Here is a 20,866-nt window from a genome sequence, read left to right as displayed (position 1 = left end):
ATTTAGGACAAATTCACATGCTTCATTTGGAGGTTTTGCAGTGTTTAGTATAATGGCCTGCCTTCATCATGTGTTGATTACCTGTAGTTAACTTTTTAGATGTATAATGCATCAACTTTGGTCTTTTGGTATTTGGTCCAAGATTTTTTAGGAAGGGTTTAACTGCTTTCTAATGACGTATTCACCAATATCTGTTTTAGTTATTGCTTCATTACTTTTAGTATACATTCCAGCAATATTTTTTTTCTGGTATAAGAATTGCCATCGAGCTTTTACCTAACTGTCTGAACCCTCTTTTAAATTTTGGAAACACTACCTTGCTTCTGTTGATAATTTCATCTCTTAACTTCTGCAGGTACTTTAACCCACTGGTGTGATTTCTCTGTTTTATGCTTGGTTTTATACATTTTTTTAAAGCATATTTGTTCTTTTTTCTGTAGCTGAGCTGGCACCAGCACAAAGATTTTTAAGATTTTTATGACTTTTGTGGACAGACACAAACACACTCAGACTTGAATTTCTCTCTAGGTTGTAATTTTTTGTCATTTTTCCGCATGTATTGACACATTTTTGCTTTTTCGAGTGCCCAGGTGTGTCAGCATGAGTTTTATGCGACAGTACTCTGTAAGCGTGTGGGTTAGTGCGTAAGTATGTGCATGTATAACAGTGTGTTTTGTAGTCTGGTTCACAGAGAAGCCTGCAGATAAAAAAAAGCTCTCCTCTGAGGTTCAACTTCTCCTTCCTGCTTTAATCACGGCTGCCTTTCACCGAGGCGTTGGCACCGATGCCAAAGCTCCCTCTCTGGCATGTCTCTTCCTCCCTCACTCTCTTTCTCTTTATCCATCTTTCATTTCTTTTATTTCCTCCTGCAAACCTTTTCATCCCCGCTCCCCTCCTCCCAAACCCCATCTCTGATCTTAAGAGCAGTCGCCACAGTGTTTTCTGATAAAGCTTGATAGATAAACATGCTCTCTTATGTCCCTGCGGCCCTCCGCCCTCTCTCCTGAGAGCACACCCCTCCAAAGCACTTCCTCTGCCACAATTAGTCTGTAATAAATATAATGCTCCCTCTCTCCCTCCCTCGTTTTATGTTGGTTTATATTAAGTGCGATATTACAGCTGTACGTATCAGCGAAAGAAGAGATTGTGTTTTTCGTCTTCCTCTTCTCTGCAGAAGTGCGTGAGAACAATAGCAGGCTGCTAAAAGATATTGAAACATATGCAGAGAATCACGCGCATTTCCACTCAAGTCTGAGCTGATGGCTTTGATAAGATTAGTTTGCTTTTTAAACAGGAAGTGTGCTGCTTAAAGAAAAAAAAAAGACAGTGCGGTTGCATAATAAGTTTAACTACTTCTCAGAGAGCTAAAGTTCCCTTCAAACTCTTCAGATTAACAAAAAAGACGAGACGCAGAAAGTGGGAGAGGAGAATGATAGAGAGGGGGGAGTTTATCAAAGTGATGGAATAAAGAGAGATTTAACACGGTCATATTAAAAAGACATGCGGCAGTTTCAATATTTAAAAATCCCATTTGCTTCGACAGAAGAGCTTTTTCATTCAAGAGCATATGGCAGCAGTACCTGTATCCAGCTTCTCTCTTATCTCGCTCAAAGACAAAGAGGAAGAAGGAGTAAAGGGGTGGGGAGGGGGGCGAGGGGGGAGAAGAAGCTGAGGAAAAAGAGATACTTTCAAACAGACATTCAGACATTGAAGAATCATTCAATTATCGGCAGCATGATGTAAAATAATTACCTGACTTGCTTCCTGTAATGAGTGCTGCTAATTAGCCATAGACTTTTGTTTTAGTGGAAAAAGAAAGAGAAAGTCCCAAACTCCCAGCAGCACAGAAGCTGTGATAAAATATGTTGTATGTTGAAATAGCACCTTATCCTTTTTCCCCAAACACACACCGACACACGCACCGTGACTCTTTACTATAGCCTCACTTGGCTTGAAGGCACAATTTACCTCCCAATGTATGCACACACAGCTCGCAGTAACTAGCGGAGTCAAAAAAAGATCCTTCTTCTCTTAATTAGCTGTGTAACAATTAAAGTCTCCTCTTAGTAAATTGAACCTTTGTCTCCCTCGCCTCCCCGGCTTGATTTCAGCACCTGTCACAACAACCCCTCCCTTTACCGCCACCTCCACCGCTGCCACACACCCAGCACTATTACCTCCACCGCCACCCCCCCGCAACTGTAGTCATTATGCAAAACTCTACCAGAATGCGCCCAGCGTGAGCGGAAGAAAACAGCAATTATTTCTGATATTCTGTTATTTAGGCCGTATTGACATTCAACTACTTTCTCTTTCTCTCTCTTCGAGTCTGTCTCACTGCCACCACCTGAGAAACAGAGTGTGACTCAACTCCACTTTGTTTTTGTCTCAATCTCAGCTCAAATATGGAGTGAACTGCAGTCACATGGCAGTGTTAATTTTGTCAACTAAAACTAGGACTAAAAATGTTTGTCAGCGACCTTTTTCCATGAGGAATATGAGACTAAGATGAGCTAAAATAAGATCTTTGATGACAAAAACTCAGTAGAAAAGTATATTTACTTTTTATCCGACTAAAATGTCAGTGCTGGACTATTGGACGTTGTCAATTATATTTCTCCACTTTGTATATAATCACTAAAAACATTGTTTTATTTTTTTATTTATAGCTGTAGTACAACCCCAATTGCAAAATAGTTGGGATGCTGTGTAAAATGTAAATAAATCCAAATGCAAAGATTTGCAAATCTCATTAATCCATATTTTACTCACAATAGAACATAAACAACTTATCAAATATTGAAATGGAAATATTTTACCATTTCATGAAAAATATTAGCTAATTTTGAATTTGATGGCAGCAACACATCTCCAAAAAAGTAGGGATGAGGCAACAAAAGGCTGGAAAAATATAAGTGTACTGATAAAAAATAAGCTGGAGGAGCTTTTTGCAACTTATTAGGTTAATTGGTATAAGACCAGCAACATGACTGGGAATTAAAGGATTGTTTCAGAGAGGCAGAGTCTTTCAAATGAAAGATGGCTAAGGTTCACTAATAATAGAATAATAGTCACTAAGTTAAATAATGAGTCTGAAAATTGGGAACAATTTCAGAAAAATATTCCTCAATGTAAATTTGTGAGGACGTTGAATATCCCACCATCTACCGTCGATAATATCATCACAAGATTCAGAGAATCTGTAGAAATCTCTGTCCACAAGGGCTAAGGCCAATACTAGATGCTCATGATCTTCAGGCCTTTGGGCAGCATTGCATTTAACACAGGCCTGATTCTGTACTGCATGGGCTCAGGAACACATCCAGAAATCACTTTTTGTCACAGTTTGCCGTATACAAATGTAAGCCAAAGCTGTATCACGCAAAGAAAAAGCCACATGTGAACAGTATCCAGAAATGCTGCTGTCCTCTCTGGGTCAAAGCTCAATTAAAATGGTCTGAGGCTAAATGTAAAACTGTTCTGTGGTCAGAAACCTGTACCATGCAAAGAAGAGGCCATATGTGAACACCATCCAGAAACACTGTCTTCTCTGGGCCAAAGCTCATTCAGAATAGACCAAGGACAAATGGAAAACTGTTCTGTGGTCAGATGCACACAGTTCAAAAGCCTGCATCTCTGATGCTATGGGATTGCATTAGTGCCTACGCGTGGGCAGTTTACACATCTGGAAAGGCACTAATAATGCTGAAAAGTGTAAAATGGTTTTAGAACAACATATCCATCCATCTCAACAGAGACTGGGTACTGAACTGGCCTGCCTGCAGTCCAGACCATTCACCAGAAGAAAACTTTTGGCACATCATCAAACCAAAAATCCAGCACGGTTGAGCAGCTAGAATCCAAAATTAGAGCATGAATGGGACAACATTCCTCTCCCAAAACTCCAACAGCTGCTCTCTGTACTTCCTAGATGTTTACAGACTGTTTTTAAAAGAAGATGAGATGGTAAACATGGCCCTGACCCTACATTTTTGAGATGTGTTGCTACCATGTAATCAAAAATGTGCTAATCTTTTTCAGTCTCAACATAAAAAATGTTGTTTACCTTCTGCTTTCACTAAAAAAAAATCATCCTGCTTTCATTTACAGTTTATACCGCGTACCAACTTTTTTGGTATTGGGGATGTCAGATTATTCTTCTTACCTTCCTTTTCTTTCAGGATTATAGATTTTATGTTCTGGATTTTTTTTTTTCTTTTGATCTTTGAATGAAATAAACTAAAAGATAAAATAATAAATAATAAAAAAGTTAAAAAAAAAATAAAAGTATTGATAGTCATTGACAAGGGTATTTTACATGTTTACTGATTTTAAAGTATGGCTAATAAAATGAAATAAGAAATTACTTCAAAGATAAAGGCTTTGACAAAAAGTAAAGACTGATCTTTAAGGACTTTTTATTGACTTAAACTGGACTATGATGCTTTTGTTTTCATTGGTTACAATAATACTAAAACTATAAAGGTTAAAAATGAATACTAAAAGGTACTTTTAATCTAAAAACTAAGACTAAATATAAAATAGCTGCCAAATCAACACTGTTTTGTATCAGTCTCAGCTCAGAACTGCAGTGATCTGCTGTCACAAAGACAGCTCTGCCCCGTAATGTGACCTACACTTTTCTGTGTGAGTGTTTGCAGCATTGACATGCAGCGCAGAGGATGACCAGTGATGTAAGCTATGAAAGATACACTGTGGTCATTGTCTCTCTGGCCTCTTTCTCCCTGCAGTCTAACCATGCGTGAGCGCTCTACACTGCCATGTTTTGTTGTCTTACACATACACACTCGTACTCCCAGTATTGTGTCCTGGTTTCCTGACTGATCCAACAGCCAGATGAGTTTCATCATGAGACATACAGCAGACCAACCAGTCAGGTACACTCCCCGACATCAGAGCCATGTATCAAAATAAGAGAGAAGACTCAAAGCTCCTAGAGAGACTTATGGTTAATGACACTCTGGGTGACCCCTGTGGACGAAGCTTTAACTTTAATCTCTCCACTGATCCTATCCTGTACATGCTGAAGTCGTATGTTTCTCTTATTATCTCATCAGATCTCATCCTGCTGTCTTTTAACTCACCATGAATCTTCGCCAAAAAAATGTTAACAAAGGCAGCATGCTGTTAATCGTCTAATCTGACACCTACCCCGCAAAGGTGTTCATAGGCATCAGAAAGAACTACATAAAAATAATCTTGATAATTGTCTCATTTGCTTTAAAAGAGGTTTAAAGAGACATCTCTATTCATTCTGTCAGTTTCAAAACCAGATCAAAACCCCTTACATGAGTTTCAAGAGGCATGCTTGGTAGAAGTAAAAGCTGAAACTAATTTGGAAAGAACAAATAAACATGAAGGCAAATAACATTTTCAAATGGTATAAAATGTATTTCTCTCTTAGCCAAGAAAAATGATAATAAAGGCTACTTTATTAGCATTACAGGACCAGCCCGGATCAGACTACACTTGACCCCAAAGTCCGGTTCCTTTTGGTCGGTATGTAACTGTGCTGCGCTTATGCACCAGAATCTGCATGATTCATGTGGACTCGTGGGACCTCACCAGACCTGAGCACTGGGTACCCTTCAGCAAGTAAAGGTGTAAAGGCTCCTATCTCCTATCCTCTGAGCGGCATGGTAGATGTGGAAGTAGGATGAGTGTCATTGCTGATGTTTTGAAAATAATAAAAACGTCCATAGTAGTCTCCAGGATGGACTTCATTGTCCTCACAGGGTATGACCAAATGTCAGCTTCAGTGGTTTCAGTGATTGTCTCTTCGCTTTTCTCTTTCTTAGCAGATATTTAAACCATCTTTTCAAAAGTTTGTCCACCTTTTATTGGTTTCTAATGTTGAAAATATTTCTTTTATGTCTCTTTTACCCCTTTTCTCTACTTTTTAACTACTTTTCACCACTTTTTCCAGACAATGTAACTGCTTTTGGCCACTTCTTACCTATTTTTGCCACTTAAAGTAATTTTTGCCACTTTAAAGCACTTTTTGCAATACAACAAACACATCTTTTGCTTCTTTTTATCCACCTTTGGCACAATCGACCCATTTTCACCACTTTTTCTGCCCTTATTTGCCACTCTCAACCAATTTTTCCCACTTTTTAGACCAGTTTCACCCTTTGTACTTCCTATTTTTCCTCTTTTTGCCCCCTTTACCTCTTTAACCCCTTTTTGCCACTTTTAAGAAATTACTTTCCAATTTTAGCCTCTTTTATGGCAACCAGCTGTTGCTGTTTCACTACTTTTTCTGCTCATTTCTGACACTTTTAACAATTTTTTCCCACTTTTTGCAATTATTTAATTATTTTACCCTCAAAATTGTCTCAGCCCTGCTATTTTATTTTCTGGCTTCCTGACATTCGTGCTCATTGTGGTTAAGCTGTGAAGTCTGAAAATACTTTCCCTATCATATTAGTTCAGTGTGTCCATCCACTTTGTTAACATTATCAATAAAAGTAATTTTATTTTAAGAAAAGAGGTTTACAATTTTGATAAAAGGCTATGTTGTACTACAGCACAAATGAATAAAAGTGTTTTTTTGTTGCTTCGATAACAGTGGTTGTTATTCAGGTTAAAACTAAATGTGGATATCACAGCTTTACTTTTTAATGGACCATGATTTTACTGACCTCTATGGGCCCCTCATTTTGCCAGTCCTAGAAAGCTCTCCCCTTTATCCCCTCTTATGGGTGACCACCTACTGTTTTGAATTGTGTCAATAAAAAGTGTGTGAAGTGTGGAACGATGCCACTTTTATGAAAGCAGACCAGCGGAGAGGGGGTAAGCAATCACGCTCTGCATGTTCTGAAACAATCAACAAGTCAAGTCAACTTTATTGATGTAGCACATTTAGACCAGCCCGGGTTGACTAAAGTGCTTTACAGAGTAAAAAGTAAAAAATTGAACAAAATACATCATCATAGAATAATTTTAATTATAATAGTAAAATCAATTCAAATAGAACATCAGAGAATAATAGTATGCATAATTTTAAAATCTGTAAAACACTGATCTTAAAATGAACGCCAAATACAAAAATGTGTTTTCAACAACAATGGATGAAAATGTTCAGGAGTGGGGGGAGTTCTTTAGGGGAAGGGTAAGCAGTTTCACAGGTGTGAAGCAGTCACCGCAAAAGCTCTAAAGTCCCCAGTTTTGACTCTTGTCTTCTGCACATCTAGGAGCAACTTGTTGTCAGACCTTGCTTCTCTGCCTGGAGTGTAAATGTGAAGATGTTTACGTAAATAAGGTAGTGCCAAACCACGAGGAGCTTTAAAGGCCAACTAAAACAATTGTGCCTAATGTGGAAACGCCCTCAGATACAATAGAAAAAACACAGTTTACTTACATTTAGCATGTAGAGAGATGTGCAACCCATTCCCAAACAGGAAATACAAAACCAAAAGCATTACCTAAATACTGAGGCAATGCTTTATTTTAAGTTGGGAAGTTAATGCCAAGGTTAGGAGTGTTAAAAGCAAGTGTCAACCGCTAATGCTGAAAAGTGAAGTGAACACCCCGTGTTAAGACAGTTTACAGTAGAGACAAACATGGATAAAGCCTGATTCACAAAAACAGTTTGGGTTGGACTAGTTAATGGGTACATAATGTATAACTTTTACATCACTGTCCATTTTAGTTTTAGAAGAATGGGATTTATGCATCATTAGGGTCATGGCTGAAATGACTACAAGCCAACATGTTGAAGCTTTTTCAGGAGACTTAAGGTCTGTCTTATCTCCACTATTTCTTCTGTAGGTTGACCCAAAGCCAAGTGATAACAGTTTGATATCACCCAGACTCTGAGAGGATCTTTTCTTAGGCCAACAACAAAAAAAAGATCCCAAATCTGTGTTTTTCAGCAAGTATTTTCAAGATTTTTCTATGAGGGTCGTGTTGCATTTTGTGCTGAGATTTACTGACATACCGGATATCATTTAATCTTTATCTTTTTTAAATAACTGTGGTTTGGTTGGATTGAAAAGCCTCTCAAACATCACAAGCAGCTAAATGTTAACTTTCAGGTCAAGCAAAGCTGCTGTAGGGAGACAATTTCTCTCTACTTTAAAGGCTGCTTTTCAATGTTTCCCAAAAGCACAGTATAGGAAGACTAATACCTAAAGTCATTTCCATTTAAGAGTCACATAAAGAGAGTAACAACTGAATAAGTTAAAGCAGAATTAATGCAGTGCATAGGGGAAAGTGTGTGTGTAAACTCAAGGACAATTCCGTGTCATTGTCTTGCCTATTCTGTCTTTTTTAAAACCTCTTTTTTTTTTGCCTTGGCCTCATCACTGTACTTCACTAAACAGAGACTGCTTAACAAATGTTTGGCACTATTAATCCTGCGCTCTTCATTTGGCTTTATTCGCTGCTGCAGGGGTCTGTCCACGCCGCTGTGACTGCTATTGTAGCGCACTCAGGAGGGGAGAGGTGCTCACAGATGTACATGCACGCAGACACACACAACAGCACACACACAAACAGACAGAGACATCTGCAGGTCACCATCATCATAGTGGGAATAATACCAGGGATGGTTATCATAAAGGGAAGCTTTGAGCTCCCGGCCGTCTTGGGAAGATGATTTGGCTGGCCCGGAACAATGAACTGTGGGAATCCGCTTGTCCTGCATTGATCTTCCTCCCATGGCATCCCCTGCAAGGCTGTCAGAGCGACGGACAGATAAAAAGACCCACAACATTTTTCTTTCTCTCTCTCTCACTCGCCCCCGGTGTCTTTCTTTTCTCTCTGTCAGGAGGGCTCCCACTGATCAGCGGGGATGAGCTGAAAGTTGAACTACCTGTTGACAGGACCTCTTAAACAGCCCTCAATGACATATTGTGTGAGAGAAAGAGGGAGAGGCAGAGGCTCCTGTTCATTCATTAATTCACTGATCTATTGAGCCCGTGCTCTCATCAAATCACTCGCTGTTTTTCTCTCTGCATTAAAGCCAAGCAGGGAGTTTCATTAATCCAAAGAAGTTTGAAATTGTGAAGGGACCCCTTCTAACATCATTATTTGACCGCCATAGTAATCTTTAATTTATTTCTTTCAGTATGGCTTTCTGTGTCATGTTTACTGTGGTGGCATGATTTCAGTGGATTTCAACTATCTGTGTTACATATACATTTTTATATAGCAATAAAAAAACATCTAAAATTAACAGACAATAAATGCTATTGTTAAAAACTAAAAGTTCCTTTTAACTTTTGTTCAAGTTTCCCCATCCTCCCTCCAAGTTTCCACAATCCCAATAGTACCCCTTGGTGACCCTCCCAGAGGGCTGGACCCCCTGCTTCAGTATGTTTGCTACCTGCTACATCCATTGTTGTAGCTCCAACTCTTCTCCTTGTCAACTTGATTGTGGTATGTTTTACACTACACATTGTGTAAACACCTGGGTGTGGCCAGGAATCAGAAAGTTACGTCTCCATTTCTGAAGTCTATCTAACTTTATACCCACTTATCATAGCCGTGGCGGTGTTTGTTGTGCTTCCTCCTCCAGTCAGCTCACTTCCTGATTTCCTGGTGATCATTCTTCTCTATGCAACGATCCACAGAGTGTGAGCTCTGTGCTCTTATTCCCCCAACACAACATCATTTCTGATTAGATCTGAAATATCGAACATGTTTTATATTTCCATTTTCTAATCAGAGCAGCCTTAACCCTTTGATGCCTGATAACGCAAATAATAGCCTGAAAATTACATTTTTTTAAACAGACATGTTTATTAAACCTTCTACTGAAATCCAAAAAAGAAAAATTGCCATAAAATTTAGCATATATATTTTTTGTATCACATTTGATACATTAGGCATATTGGCAACTGATAATCCATTTGAGGGCATTTTTTTTTATCATTTATCAGATTGTATTTAAAATGTTTTTAAGTAATTCACGGATCATGTTGATTAGATAGAGGTCTCATAAAAGTGTGTATCAAATATGATGCAGTAGGCATCAATGGGTTAATAGTCCTCTGAGGGGACTGGAGAAGGTAAAATACCCCTTTACTCTCCTCACACCACAGGATGTGATCATCTTCAGAACCATCCAGTAATCAGATCTTTGATGACTTTGGTTTGAAGCAGGGCCAGAAAGTTACTAATGAGATTTACTCAACTTAACTGTAATTGAGTAGCTATTTTGTGTAGTTTTTGAGTAGTTTTTTAAAATCAATAATTTGAATACATTCTGGGGGAATTATTGTACTTCACTTCTAAAACGCATTGTGTACTGAGTCAAAAGGTGAGCACTCAGGCACCATGTGAAACTGGTTATTCGGATTAGACGACACAAAAAAGAGAATAATCCCACATTTCATCCCAAAACATCTGTTGCATTTTTCTTTAGGTTAAGTCACACCTTATAAAAACTTACCTTGTTCGAGATTCATATTCTTATGTAGTTATTGCACATTAAGGAAAGATCATATTTCACTGTAAACGCCAATTGGGTATTAAAGTAGCTCCTTAGTAATCAGTGCTTTAGAAAAACTTTAAATGACTTGATTTTGCTTTAGTAGATTTATAGACTAGTGATTTATTGCCCCGCGACCCACAATGGTATAAGCGGTATAGAAAATGGATGCATGATTTTACTGCTACTTAAGTAACTTTTTACCAAAGTAACTGTACTTTTATTGGAGTGCAATACTCCTGAACTTCTTCCACCTCTAGTTGGAAGGGGGAATCTGACCAAAATTGCCATGACTGTCTTGTTGTGTGTGCCCAGCTTAACTGGACTATTACCTTTGTCCCAGTATACAACCACTGGGAAAGAACTGTTTTAAAGATGGTGACATGTATTATTATGTTACAATGCCAAAGAAGTAGATGGTTTTATCCAAAGTGACGTACATCTGGGTGTTCCTGGTACTGCGGACCTTGCCCAATGTCTGCACTGGATACTAACTGTGCCTTGACTGGGATTCGAACCTCCAAAGTCAGCAATGTAAACAACTGAGCTAGTCAGACGCGTGACTCCATTAAAAGTAGGCTGCCGCATGCCAGTTTCAGCTGGAAGCTACTGACTGTCTTCTAAGTTCGTAGTCAGTGGATTGGTTATATGTTGAACAGTGAAGACATGGACAAGTTCATAGCTCTGTACTTTCTATACATACTCAGTGCTCTACATGTGCAATGCAAATGATCAACCAAGCTTGTAGTAGTATCTGAGGGCAGAACTTCAACTATTCTTCGCATCTTTGCTGTTTAACTTGTGGGTCAAAAGTTGGTGCAGAAACACTGGAGCATGTGAGGAAAGCTTAGACCAGTTTCGGCCCAGTTGAGGGTATGCAAGAATCGATCAGTCTCAGCATCACTCCATTATTGAGGTATGTTAGTCAGACTTTGAGGTTGTCTCTGGGGAGAGCAGGGCGTATAGTTTAGTAAAAATTAATAAATATACATTTCTTATTTCCTCCGGATACATTTTTCCACGTTTGCTCACACGTGTTTGAAAAAGAAGGGAAATACCTCACCTCCATCCTGTAAATCTAAACTAGAAGAAATCCAATCTTATCCAAGACTACAACTACATCTACCGCAAGACTGCCCCCCACCATCACACACCCCCTCCACCACCAGCACCACCACACACACATTGAAAATAGAACAATCCATCTCTGAAGCTTCTCCTCTCTTTGATAGTGCAGAGTTATGAGTTTTGATCAAGAGGCTCTAGGCATGGGATGGAGTTAGGATTGTATCTGGCAGGGCTTGTGTGACTGTCTTCCATGTGCAGTTCAGAGTGTTTTCGCCTCATTACAGAAAGTAATAATGCAGTGAAGTCAAAGAGCGAGAGAGCGGGTGGAAGGAAAACAAGGCAGATTTTTTATTGGATTAATTAGACGTCTTGCAAAGACCACCTGCAACAGGAACAAAACACAAGCCAGGAAGAAACTCATATCAGCTCTGTTCTTCCCACCAAAGCAACAACTCCAACTACAGCAACTTTTACACAGAGCTAATTGATCTCAGAAATGACAGCGGAGCTTTGTTTAAATGTACATATAGCTTTTAGATGAATCTGAATACCCTAGCTCCAGTTTTTAGCTGTAACATATGGTACCCACAATACCCACATTGTCCCTCTCAGATCATTTCTCTACACCGGCCCCCCTTTCCCTCATCTCATTAACGATTTGGTGCAAATATGATGGAAATCAGCACATTGTGAATAAAGATTGATTTGTTTAATGCTATGAATTTGTTCATTAGGACTTAATGAGGTATTGCTTTGTGATTAGTCGATGGCTTTGGTGTCGATATACGTCAAAATAACAAAGTAAAGTTCAACTAATGGCTTTTCGATTCTGCACTTCGTCCCCATCTTGTCTTAAATGTCAGAGAAAGTTTTATGACAGACTCCAGCCTCATGATGAATTTAAGGAGCAGAGTCACAAACTGTTTATTCTAATTTGAATGTATAATAGGTAGACTTCTGCAACACTGACACTGCCATTTATATACTTAAATTATTTGTGTGATTACAATTACAGACACACATATAAATCCCTTTTTGCATTTAAGACGCATGGTGCTTTTGATAAGACAGAAATGAACTGAGCACATTCAAATGCTGACTGAAATACACTTCCATTGTGTTACAGATACCACTTATAATTAAGCTGAGGCTTGAAGAGAAAAAGAGCAGAGAAGAAAAATGCATTTGGAGTGAAATCAGTTTCCGTATGTGTGCGGGGGTATTTGGTGTGTTTACGGGGTGCACGTGGTGCTTTGCTGAATATTAAACCACAAACTATAAAGACAACAAGTGAACCTTCGTGAGAAAATGCTAAAGGAAGTCTTTGTGGTTTTAGAGGTATCAGAGGAGCCAATAGTTTTAATGAGGCAGCATTGCTGCACATGCCAGGAAGTGATAACACTAAACAGGTTAGACTAACGGCAGACGTTTACTGTACTTTTGTTAATATCTACACAAGATGCACAACAATGGCAGAGGCAGTGAAACATTATAGGAGCAGAGCTGTGCAAATGCTGTCCTTTTTACATCTGGTAAGAGAAGCAAACTTTATCTCTTAAAAGCCTCAAACTACTTTCTTTTGCGCACTGACATTTAACAGTTAAGATCATGTCAAAATACTAAGACGTGTTGGTGTGATTTCTGTGGGCAGCCATTTGATAGCGCTGCTCGAGACTCAGCGTACGCCTTGTGTCTTTTAGAGGGCATGTGCATATTGAATTGTTGTCTGTAGTCAAATTGTGTTCGGGTGCATGTCTTTGCCTGTGTATGCGTTCCTCTCTTGTACACCATCCTCAAATTCCCCTGCATGTGTGTGTTGATATGAGCAGAGGGGGGATGTCACATAAGAAATGTCCTTTTTAATCAGGGGAAAAAATATAAAATGACTCGGGAGCAAGGCAAGCATATTAATGTGCCTCATTTGCATACGCTCGTCAGCCAGGATACGTTTATAAAAAACACAAACTGGATTCGTCAGTTCATTTCACATTATTCCATTGTCTATCTGCCTTTGTTATATGTTAAAGATAAAGGCAGAAATCAAATTGAAGAAAAGGGCAAGCTGCTATCTCCCCAAATGAGCAACAGCTCATCAGCCTAGTTTAAATCACAGATTTCTATTCCAAAAGGCAGCCGCCTCTGTTAAAGGGCCCATTCAAATAAGGTCTTCTCCGATATAAGCACGGCTGGTGATGGAAGCCGGGTTGTCACATCAATATATATTAAAACCTAAGCCATTTAAAGCAGTCTAACAAAGTTTTATCCTTACCAATTCTCCTTTTCCTCATAAACATACAGTATTTTCATGAAAGCTTACATCAAGCTGTTGTAAATCATCCTGAAGGACATATTATGCTTATTTTATTGTTGATAAATTCAGCAGAATTGTTTGAGTGCAAATAAGAAGAATTCAAAAAGTAACCCACATGTGTCGCATTCCTTTAAACATAACAGGAAGCTGGTCAAAGTGTCTAATTCATCTCCATGAGATAAGAATCCACCATCAACAGTGAGTTGGAGGGGCTGGTGGCTAAAAGAACAGACACCCCTTATGTCTACTAACCTCCTACTCATGAGGGGAAAAGAGAGAAACAATTCAAATACATTCATATAAATGAGCCATGCACAGTCTATAGTCCCCAGAAAGAAACTGTAGGTGGAGAAAGAGAAAAGACAAAAACCAGAGTCTGCGCTGTCCTTCACGGCTGTAAAATGTGTACTGAACATGTGGGCACATATTTAATAAGGGTGTGTCTGTGTAACTGAAAGATTGGGCTCATAAGCTTTCTAAAATGATCCCACTTTCTCTTAAAAGTGAACCCACCTCATGCCTGTGCTTTAAACTGCCTCTCCATGAAAGGATTTTTTGATGATTAAAATCATACGTTATAAAACAGTGACCAGGCACCAGGCAGCATACTAATCAGCTTAATGAGATATTATACAATATTTTGTTGACCAAAGCAGAAGCGTGGTTATTGTTTCTGAGGGTGTGACCCCTGCCAGCAGCCAGAGGAAGTGTGCAGATAGATGTTTATACCTCTCCATCTGGAGAGCAGATGGATCTGCATTAAAACAATGTTATTATTGTTATTTTTGGTGTTTAATTCACTGATATTACACAAATAAACACTCTCATGACAGTACAATATGCTCAAAATTTTTATTATGTTTTGATAGTCTTAAAGAAACCCAGGAGGACCAGTTGTTTTGTCCCAGACAGTAGTAAAGTAAACTAAACAACATATCTACTGTCTGTTTCTTCTGTAGTCTTTAGAGTGCATACCTATTTATCTCTCTTTAAGCTGACCATATGTCCAAGTTTGGCCTAGTGGGTCCCAACAAATATCTATAAAACTCTAATATTTCCCACTTTTAACAGTCACTGCCCCAGTTTATCCAAGTGATACCAACACAATGCACCATGCTTGCAGTACTGATATAAATATACTGCATGCCATTTAATGTTGATGTTGATTCTGCTGATTCTATCAGTCACTTTTAGCATGCAGCTGTTGCACAGCTAATGTAGCTTATACTGATTCGACCTGCTGAGTAACATCAGGTAGGCTAGCTGTCATACCGTAAAAGGAAATCTGTGATCTCCAAAGATCTCCAGGAGAGGCACAACTTCCTATAGAAGTACTAGGCAATGTATATGCTGCACCTTGCATATGAAAGTGTCACCTTTCACTTACCCACGGTGGAAATGCAGATATATGAAACCATATTAAGATTAGCGAGCACATACTGTTGGCACAGGCAGGAAGTGGCTTTGTTGTAACTGTTTTGGCTTCAGTAGTTATGTAAAATAACATTCTAAAAAACAAACTTTGGTTGATCTTGAGTGCAATGTTTTGTCATCTGCTAGCAGTGTGTTCTAACTATACAGTGACAAATCAGCTTAATGACACTGCTTCCTTCTGTAGTAACAGTATGGTATGTGATCAGTGCAGCACAATGTATTCCCCCTGTCTCCCCCTTCCTATTTTTGGCTCTGTCCCTTGCTTTGATGTGGTTGAGGAGCAAGTAAAAAGGTAGATGACAAAGCATCGGGAGTGTCGGAAAGCAAGATCTCCTTGATTTTCTCTCACTTTCCTTACTCAACATACACTATATGCACAAAAGTATTAGCCGCCTGACCATAACCAACAGGGACTGTTATGACATTGTATTCAAATACATGTACTTTGATATGGAGTTGGCTCTCCTGTTGCAGCTGTAACAGCCTCCCCTCTCCTAGGAAGGCTTTCCACATGATTTTAGAGTGTTTCTGTGAGGATTTGCACCCATTCATTCTGTAGAGCATTCATGAGGTCAGGCACTGATGTCGGGACGACAAGGCCTGGCTCACAATCTCCGTACCATTTCATCCCATCGATGCCCAGTGGGGTTGAGTTTCTGATCTGTGCAGCCCAGTCAAGTTATTCCACACTGAACTCATCAAACCAGGCCTTTACAGTCCTCGCTTTGTGCACTGGGTCAGCCATGTTGGAATACAAAAGGACCTTCCCCAAACTGTTGCCACAAAGTTGAAAGCATAGCATTATCCAAACTGTCTTGGTATGCTGGAGGATTAAGATTGGCCTTCACTGGAGATAAGGGGCCGAGCCCAAACCCAATAAAAACACTCCATGACATTATCCTTCCTCCCCCAAACTTCACATTTAGCACAATGCAGTCAGCCAGGTGAAATTCTTCCAGCATTCACCAAACCTTGACGCGCCCATCTGACAGCCAAATGGAGAAGTATGATTGGCCACGCCACAGAAAACGTTTCCACTGCTTCACAGTTAAGTGTCAGTGTGCTGTATACCACTCCATGCAATGCTTGGCATTGGTCTTAGTGATGTGAGGCTTGCATGCAGCTGCACAACCATAGAAACCCATTCTACAAAGCTCACTCTGCACAGTTTTTGTGTTTACATTAATGCCAGTGAAAGTTCAAATCTCTTAGCTATGGAATCAGCACTTTTCCCCACCCTGTACTGCAGCAGTTGTTTACCCTGCTCTGCGATTAAAAAAATAAAAAATAAATAAATAAATCGGTCTTCTACTTCGTGGCTGAGTTGCTGTTGTTCCCAAACACTTCCACTTTTTTCATATCACTTACAGTTGTCTGGGTAATATTTAGCAGGGATGAAATTTCATGAACCGTCTTATTGCAAAGGTGGCCACCAGTTCATTACCACAAATGTTTGCAAATGGAGACTGCATGGCTAGGTGCTTGATTTTATAAGCCTGTGGCAACAGGTCTGAGTGATACACCTGAATTCAAATACTTTTGTCCATGTTGATATAAAATGCACCATGTCAGCTTGCATTTCAAATGTGAGATAATTATGCATTAAGAACATTCAGATCCATGTTTGAAATGCATGATGTTCTGACTTTGTCAACACAGAGACAAAACTATTTGGCGCACAGCTGTCAAAGGCTGGTCAGTATGGACTATCACACATCTGTTTGTGCACATTTTAAATAAAAGTGCTAGATGTCATACTATGAACAAAGGGAGTCTGAAATTGATGGGGCAGAATGGGCAGTGAGCTGTGCAATGCAATGTGTTGCAAAGTCTGACACTCACATGCTGTAAGGCACTTTTCTTAGTGTTAAAAAGTGCACTGATGAAAAAAACTAATTATGCCATGAGCTTAAACATGTAGGTTTGCAGTAAAATTACAGTGTCCCTATTTGGAGGTTCAAAAACATCCTTATCCTATACTCCACTTCACTGGGGAAACTTTCAACACAGCCAACTGTTGTTTTCTCCATCCTAGAAACCTATAAATATGGTAGAGTGAAGTAGACAGATCTGGGGGAATTGAAAGAAGCCACGGAGGAGTAAAGTGATTCACATCAAATGTAGTGCAGCTCTTTAATGGATTTTTGTGCCAAGACAAGTGTCGTGGCAACAAGATAAGAGTGCTGTGTTTACTGGAATAACCCCTTGGTTTTAAGTGCTATTGTTAATATCATAATTGTAGTATTGCGGTGGCTTCCCGACAATGCCGTTGCTCCGTTTCATTAAGGCGTGTAATTGGTGGAATTCTGATAGGATGGGCACAAGTAGCTTAATTATACACTGCTCACTGTGTTTACAGAGTAATTATTCCATCCAAAATGGTGTTACATTTTGAAAAAGTTCTAAGGAGTCACAGCATTTCTCCAGGCCCTTGGTGCTAACAATTCACACAGTGCTGTGTTCATCAAAGACAATACATTTTTTTTCTTGTAATGAATCACATGGCAGGTGTTGTTTCCCTAAATGAAGTCACACATTAGCCTTGAATATGTGGTGTGATAATATTGTATTTTTAATTTGGACAAAGCAATGCAATTTAATTCCCCAAAGCTGTTATATCTCATATATTTCCCTTTTTTGTCTTGTCTGGCTTTGCAGGATGGAGGACTCTAGTTTGTGTCTTGGTGTGTCGTCAGCGGTGCCTGACGCTGATGCCCATCTGAGCAGCGCAGTTTTAAATGGCCGCTACCCCATCAGTCAAAAGCTTCATCAGCTTACTGCCCAGTTAGGACACGCATTTCCTGATCTACACCGCCCACAGCAGATCCCTGAAGAGAAAGCAGCCACACCTTTGGATGAGAAGACCCACCACGCAGCTTTGGCCAGTCAACCCATCAGCAGTCAGATGGCCCTGCTAGCCAATCAGCTCAACCGAGACATTGATGCAGGGGCGCTTAGTGGGTTGAATGGACGTGTTGACCTGCAGCAGTTCCTTAATGGCCAGAACTTAGGCATTATGTCCCAGATGAATGACATTGAAGATGATGCGCGCAAGAATAGGAAGTATCCCTGTCCATTGTGTGGAAAGCGCTTCCGTTTTAACAGCATCCTGTCACTGCACATGCGCACACATACAGGAGAGAAGCCCTTCAAGTGCCCCTACTGTGACCACCGAGCAGCTCAAAAGGGTAACCTGAAGATCCACCTCCGAACTCACAAGCTGGGGAATCTTGGCAAGGGGCGCGGCCGTGTCAGAGAGGAGAACAGGCTCCTTCATGAGCTGGAGGAGAGAGCCATCTTGAGGGACAAGCAGATGAGAGGGAGCAGCAGCCTCATCCAGCCAGCTCCAACACCTCATCTGAGCCTTAACAGCAGCACTAACACCCATCAGCAGCAACTAGGCTCAGCCTGTGGCCTCCTTCCACCCTCTGGGCTTGTCACTCCAGACCCAATATCCCAGCCATCTACTTCTCCCAAGCCGGCTGGCACCCAAGATGAACAGTCCCTCAACCCTGCTACAGGCTTTCGCTGCACCTTTTGCAAAGGGAAGTTCAAGAAGCGTGAGGAACTGGACCGTCACATCCGCATACTTCACAAGCCCTATAAATGTACTCTATGTGAGTTTGCTGCCTCTCACGAAGAAGAGCTGATAAGTCATGTGGAGAAGGCCCACATCACAGCTGAGACTACACAAGGTGCAGGTGCAAGTGGTGGCTACGGCACACAGAGTACCACTGAATTCCGTTGTGATGTGTGTGGCCAGGTGTTCAGTCAGGCTTGGTTCCTTAAGGGCCACATGCGCAAGCACAAGGACTCCTTTGAACACTGCTGTCAAATCTGTGGTCGTCGCTTCAAGGAACCCTGGTTCCTTAAGAACCATATGAAGGTGCATCTCAACAAGCTTGCCATCAAGAGCAAACCCCCCCAGCCCACTGAGCAGGACATCGCTGCTGTCAACAGCATGAGCAATTTGGCTCAAGAAGCTCATGCCAACCTTTATTCCCGCTACATCTCCTGTCTTCAGGGTGGGTTCCTTTCACCAGACAAACAGGGCCTGAGTGAGCAGCATCAAATGTTGGCCAAAGCAGGCATAGCTATGAAGGAAAAGGAGATGCTAGGGAAGCTCCTGGGACCAATGGCAGGAGGAATGGGCCATGGACTGGGTGAGAATGAAAAGCGCTCTCTCCTGGGATGTCTCAACCTTGTGCCACCACTCAAATCGAGCTGCATGGAGCGCCTTCAGGCAGCTGCAAAAGTGGCTGAGATGGATTCCCTCAACAGCTACCAAGCCTGGCAGATAATGGCTCGTGGCATGGCCATGGACAGGGCTTTCATGCCGAAGGAACAGCAGCAGCACCAGCACCATATAGCCCCAGGGCAGGAAGATGAGATGGGGGGTGCAGGGGCCTTGGCTGCCTTCTCAAAAGATAAGCAAGACTATCCCTTGATTGCTTCCAATGATAGCTCTAAGCAGAAGCAGCTCTCAGAGGCTTTGCAGGGATCCAAGGCAGCTAGTGGAGCCATGTTGTCCTTGAAGGAGGATGGAAGAGGCTTTGACAGTCACCGTGACTTGATGTCTCACCATGGTAATGCTGAGGCTCCTGGAGCCATGGCTGGCTTGGGAAGCCCTAACCTTGACTACAGCCTCTCCAGCCTCTCTGCCCTGAAGGAGAAGCCTTCAGAGTGTCCTGACTGTGGCCGAGTCTTCAGAACCCACCATCAGATGGTTGTCCACTCCCGCATCCATGGCAAAGACAGGAGAGGCATCGAAGAAGCGCTCCAGCAACAAGGTCTGGAGGAACGTCGTGGATCAGCCAGTGATCCTGAGTCTCAATCCATCAGCCGCTCCACCACTCCTGGTTCCTCCAATGTGACAGAAGAGAGCGGCGCTGGAGGAGGACACTCCCAGACAGGAAGCGTCCAGGACGACAGCCCACATCCCTCCTCACCATCTTCAGGTAGGAGAAAGAATCAGAGATGAAAAGCTAACACTTGTACTCTGTCCATCTTTAGGGGGATAAAAATGGTACCAGACTGGTGTGAATTTGGGGATTGAAAGGCAAGGAATGTTTATGTATAGAGCACTATTCACCCAGTAGTTTACAGAGTTAAAACAGAACATTCATGACAAAAAAAGCTTTAAAAGATCAGCAGTGCAATTGTGTTCCTTAGTCCCAGGAGACGGACTTTTAACCTCTCAGAGATTCACCTACTGGTCTCACCTTACTGAAAAATATTGCATTCAAGAATCCATGTTAGAACAACTTCTGGGGTATTTAGGCTCACAGTTAGCCCCGTCTGTGTGGGCACAATCCCAAGCTGCCTTAGACAGCCCCCACTGATGTGTTGCTGTGGATGAACCCAGTCAGTCCTCCTGCCTTTACACAATGTATAAGATGTGTAAATCAGTTGAAAAAAAATTCAGAAATATTTGTAAAATAACTTATTGGATTCATTAAAAATGGCAAAAAAGTGGCATTTATAAAGACAATATAGTAATTGATAATACCAAAATGATTAAGACTGAGCCAGCCATTGATATTGGTGGCATTTTGTCACTGATAGTGCTATGTGGAGGAAATGATCTTTACCCT

At 40.8% G+C, this 20,866-nt stretch overlaps 1 protein-coding gene across 4 annotated transcripts in view; it reads left to right on the top strand.

The window, feature by feature from the left end:
* znf536 (zinc finger protein 536) overlaps positions 1-20,866 on the top strand; it is a 365,283-nt gene that overhangs the window by 175,093 nt on the left and 169,324 nt on the right. For 3 of the 4 annotated variants that reach the window (XM_041784365.1, XM_041785223.1, XM_041783656.1), the window contains one exon: positions 17,931-20,230. In XM_041784365.1, coding sequence (XP_041640299.1) covers positions 17,932-20,230 — 2,299 coding nt within the window. In that variant the 5' untranslated portion in view covers position 17,931. Of the gene's footprint in view, positions 1-12,936; positions 13,060-17,930; positions 20,231-20,866 lie in introns of those variants that run through there. The other variant, XM_041786043.1, reaches the window with a different exon arrangement.

The sequence above is a fragment of the Cheilinus undulatus genome, linkage group 1 (genome assembly GCF_018320785.1).
Source record: "Cheilinus undulatus linkage group 1, ASM1832078v1, whole genome shotgun sequence".
Classification (NCBI taxonomy): domain Eukaryota; kingdom Metazoa; phylum Chordata; class Actinopteri; order Labriformes; family Labridae; genus Cheilinus; species Cheilinus undulatus.
The sequence above is the reverse complement of the archived record's forward strand: the minus strand, read 5'-3'. Positions and strand labels throughout refer to the sequence as shown.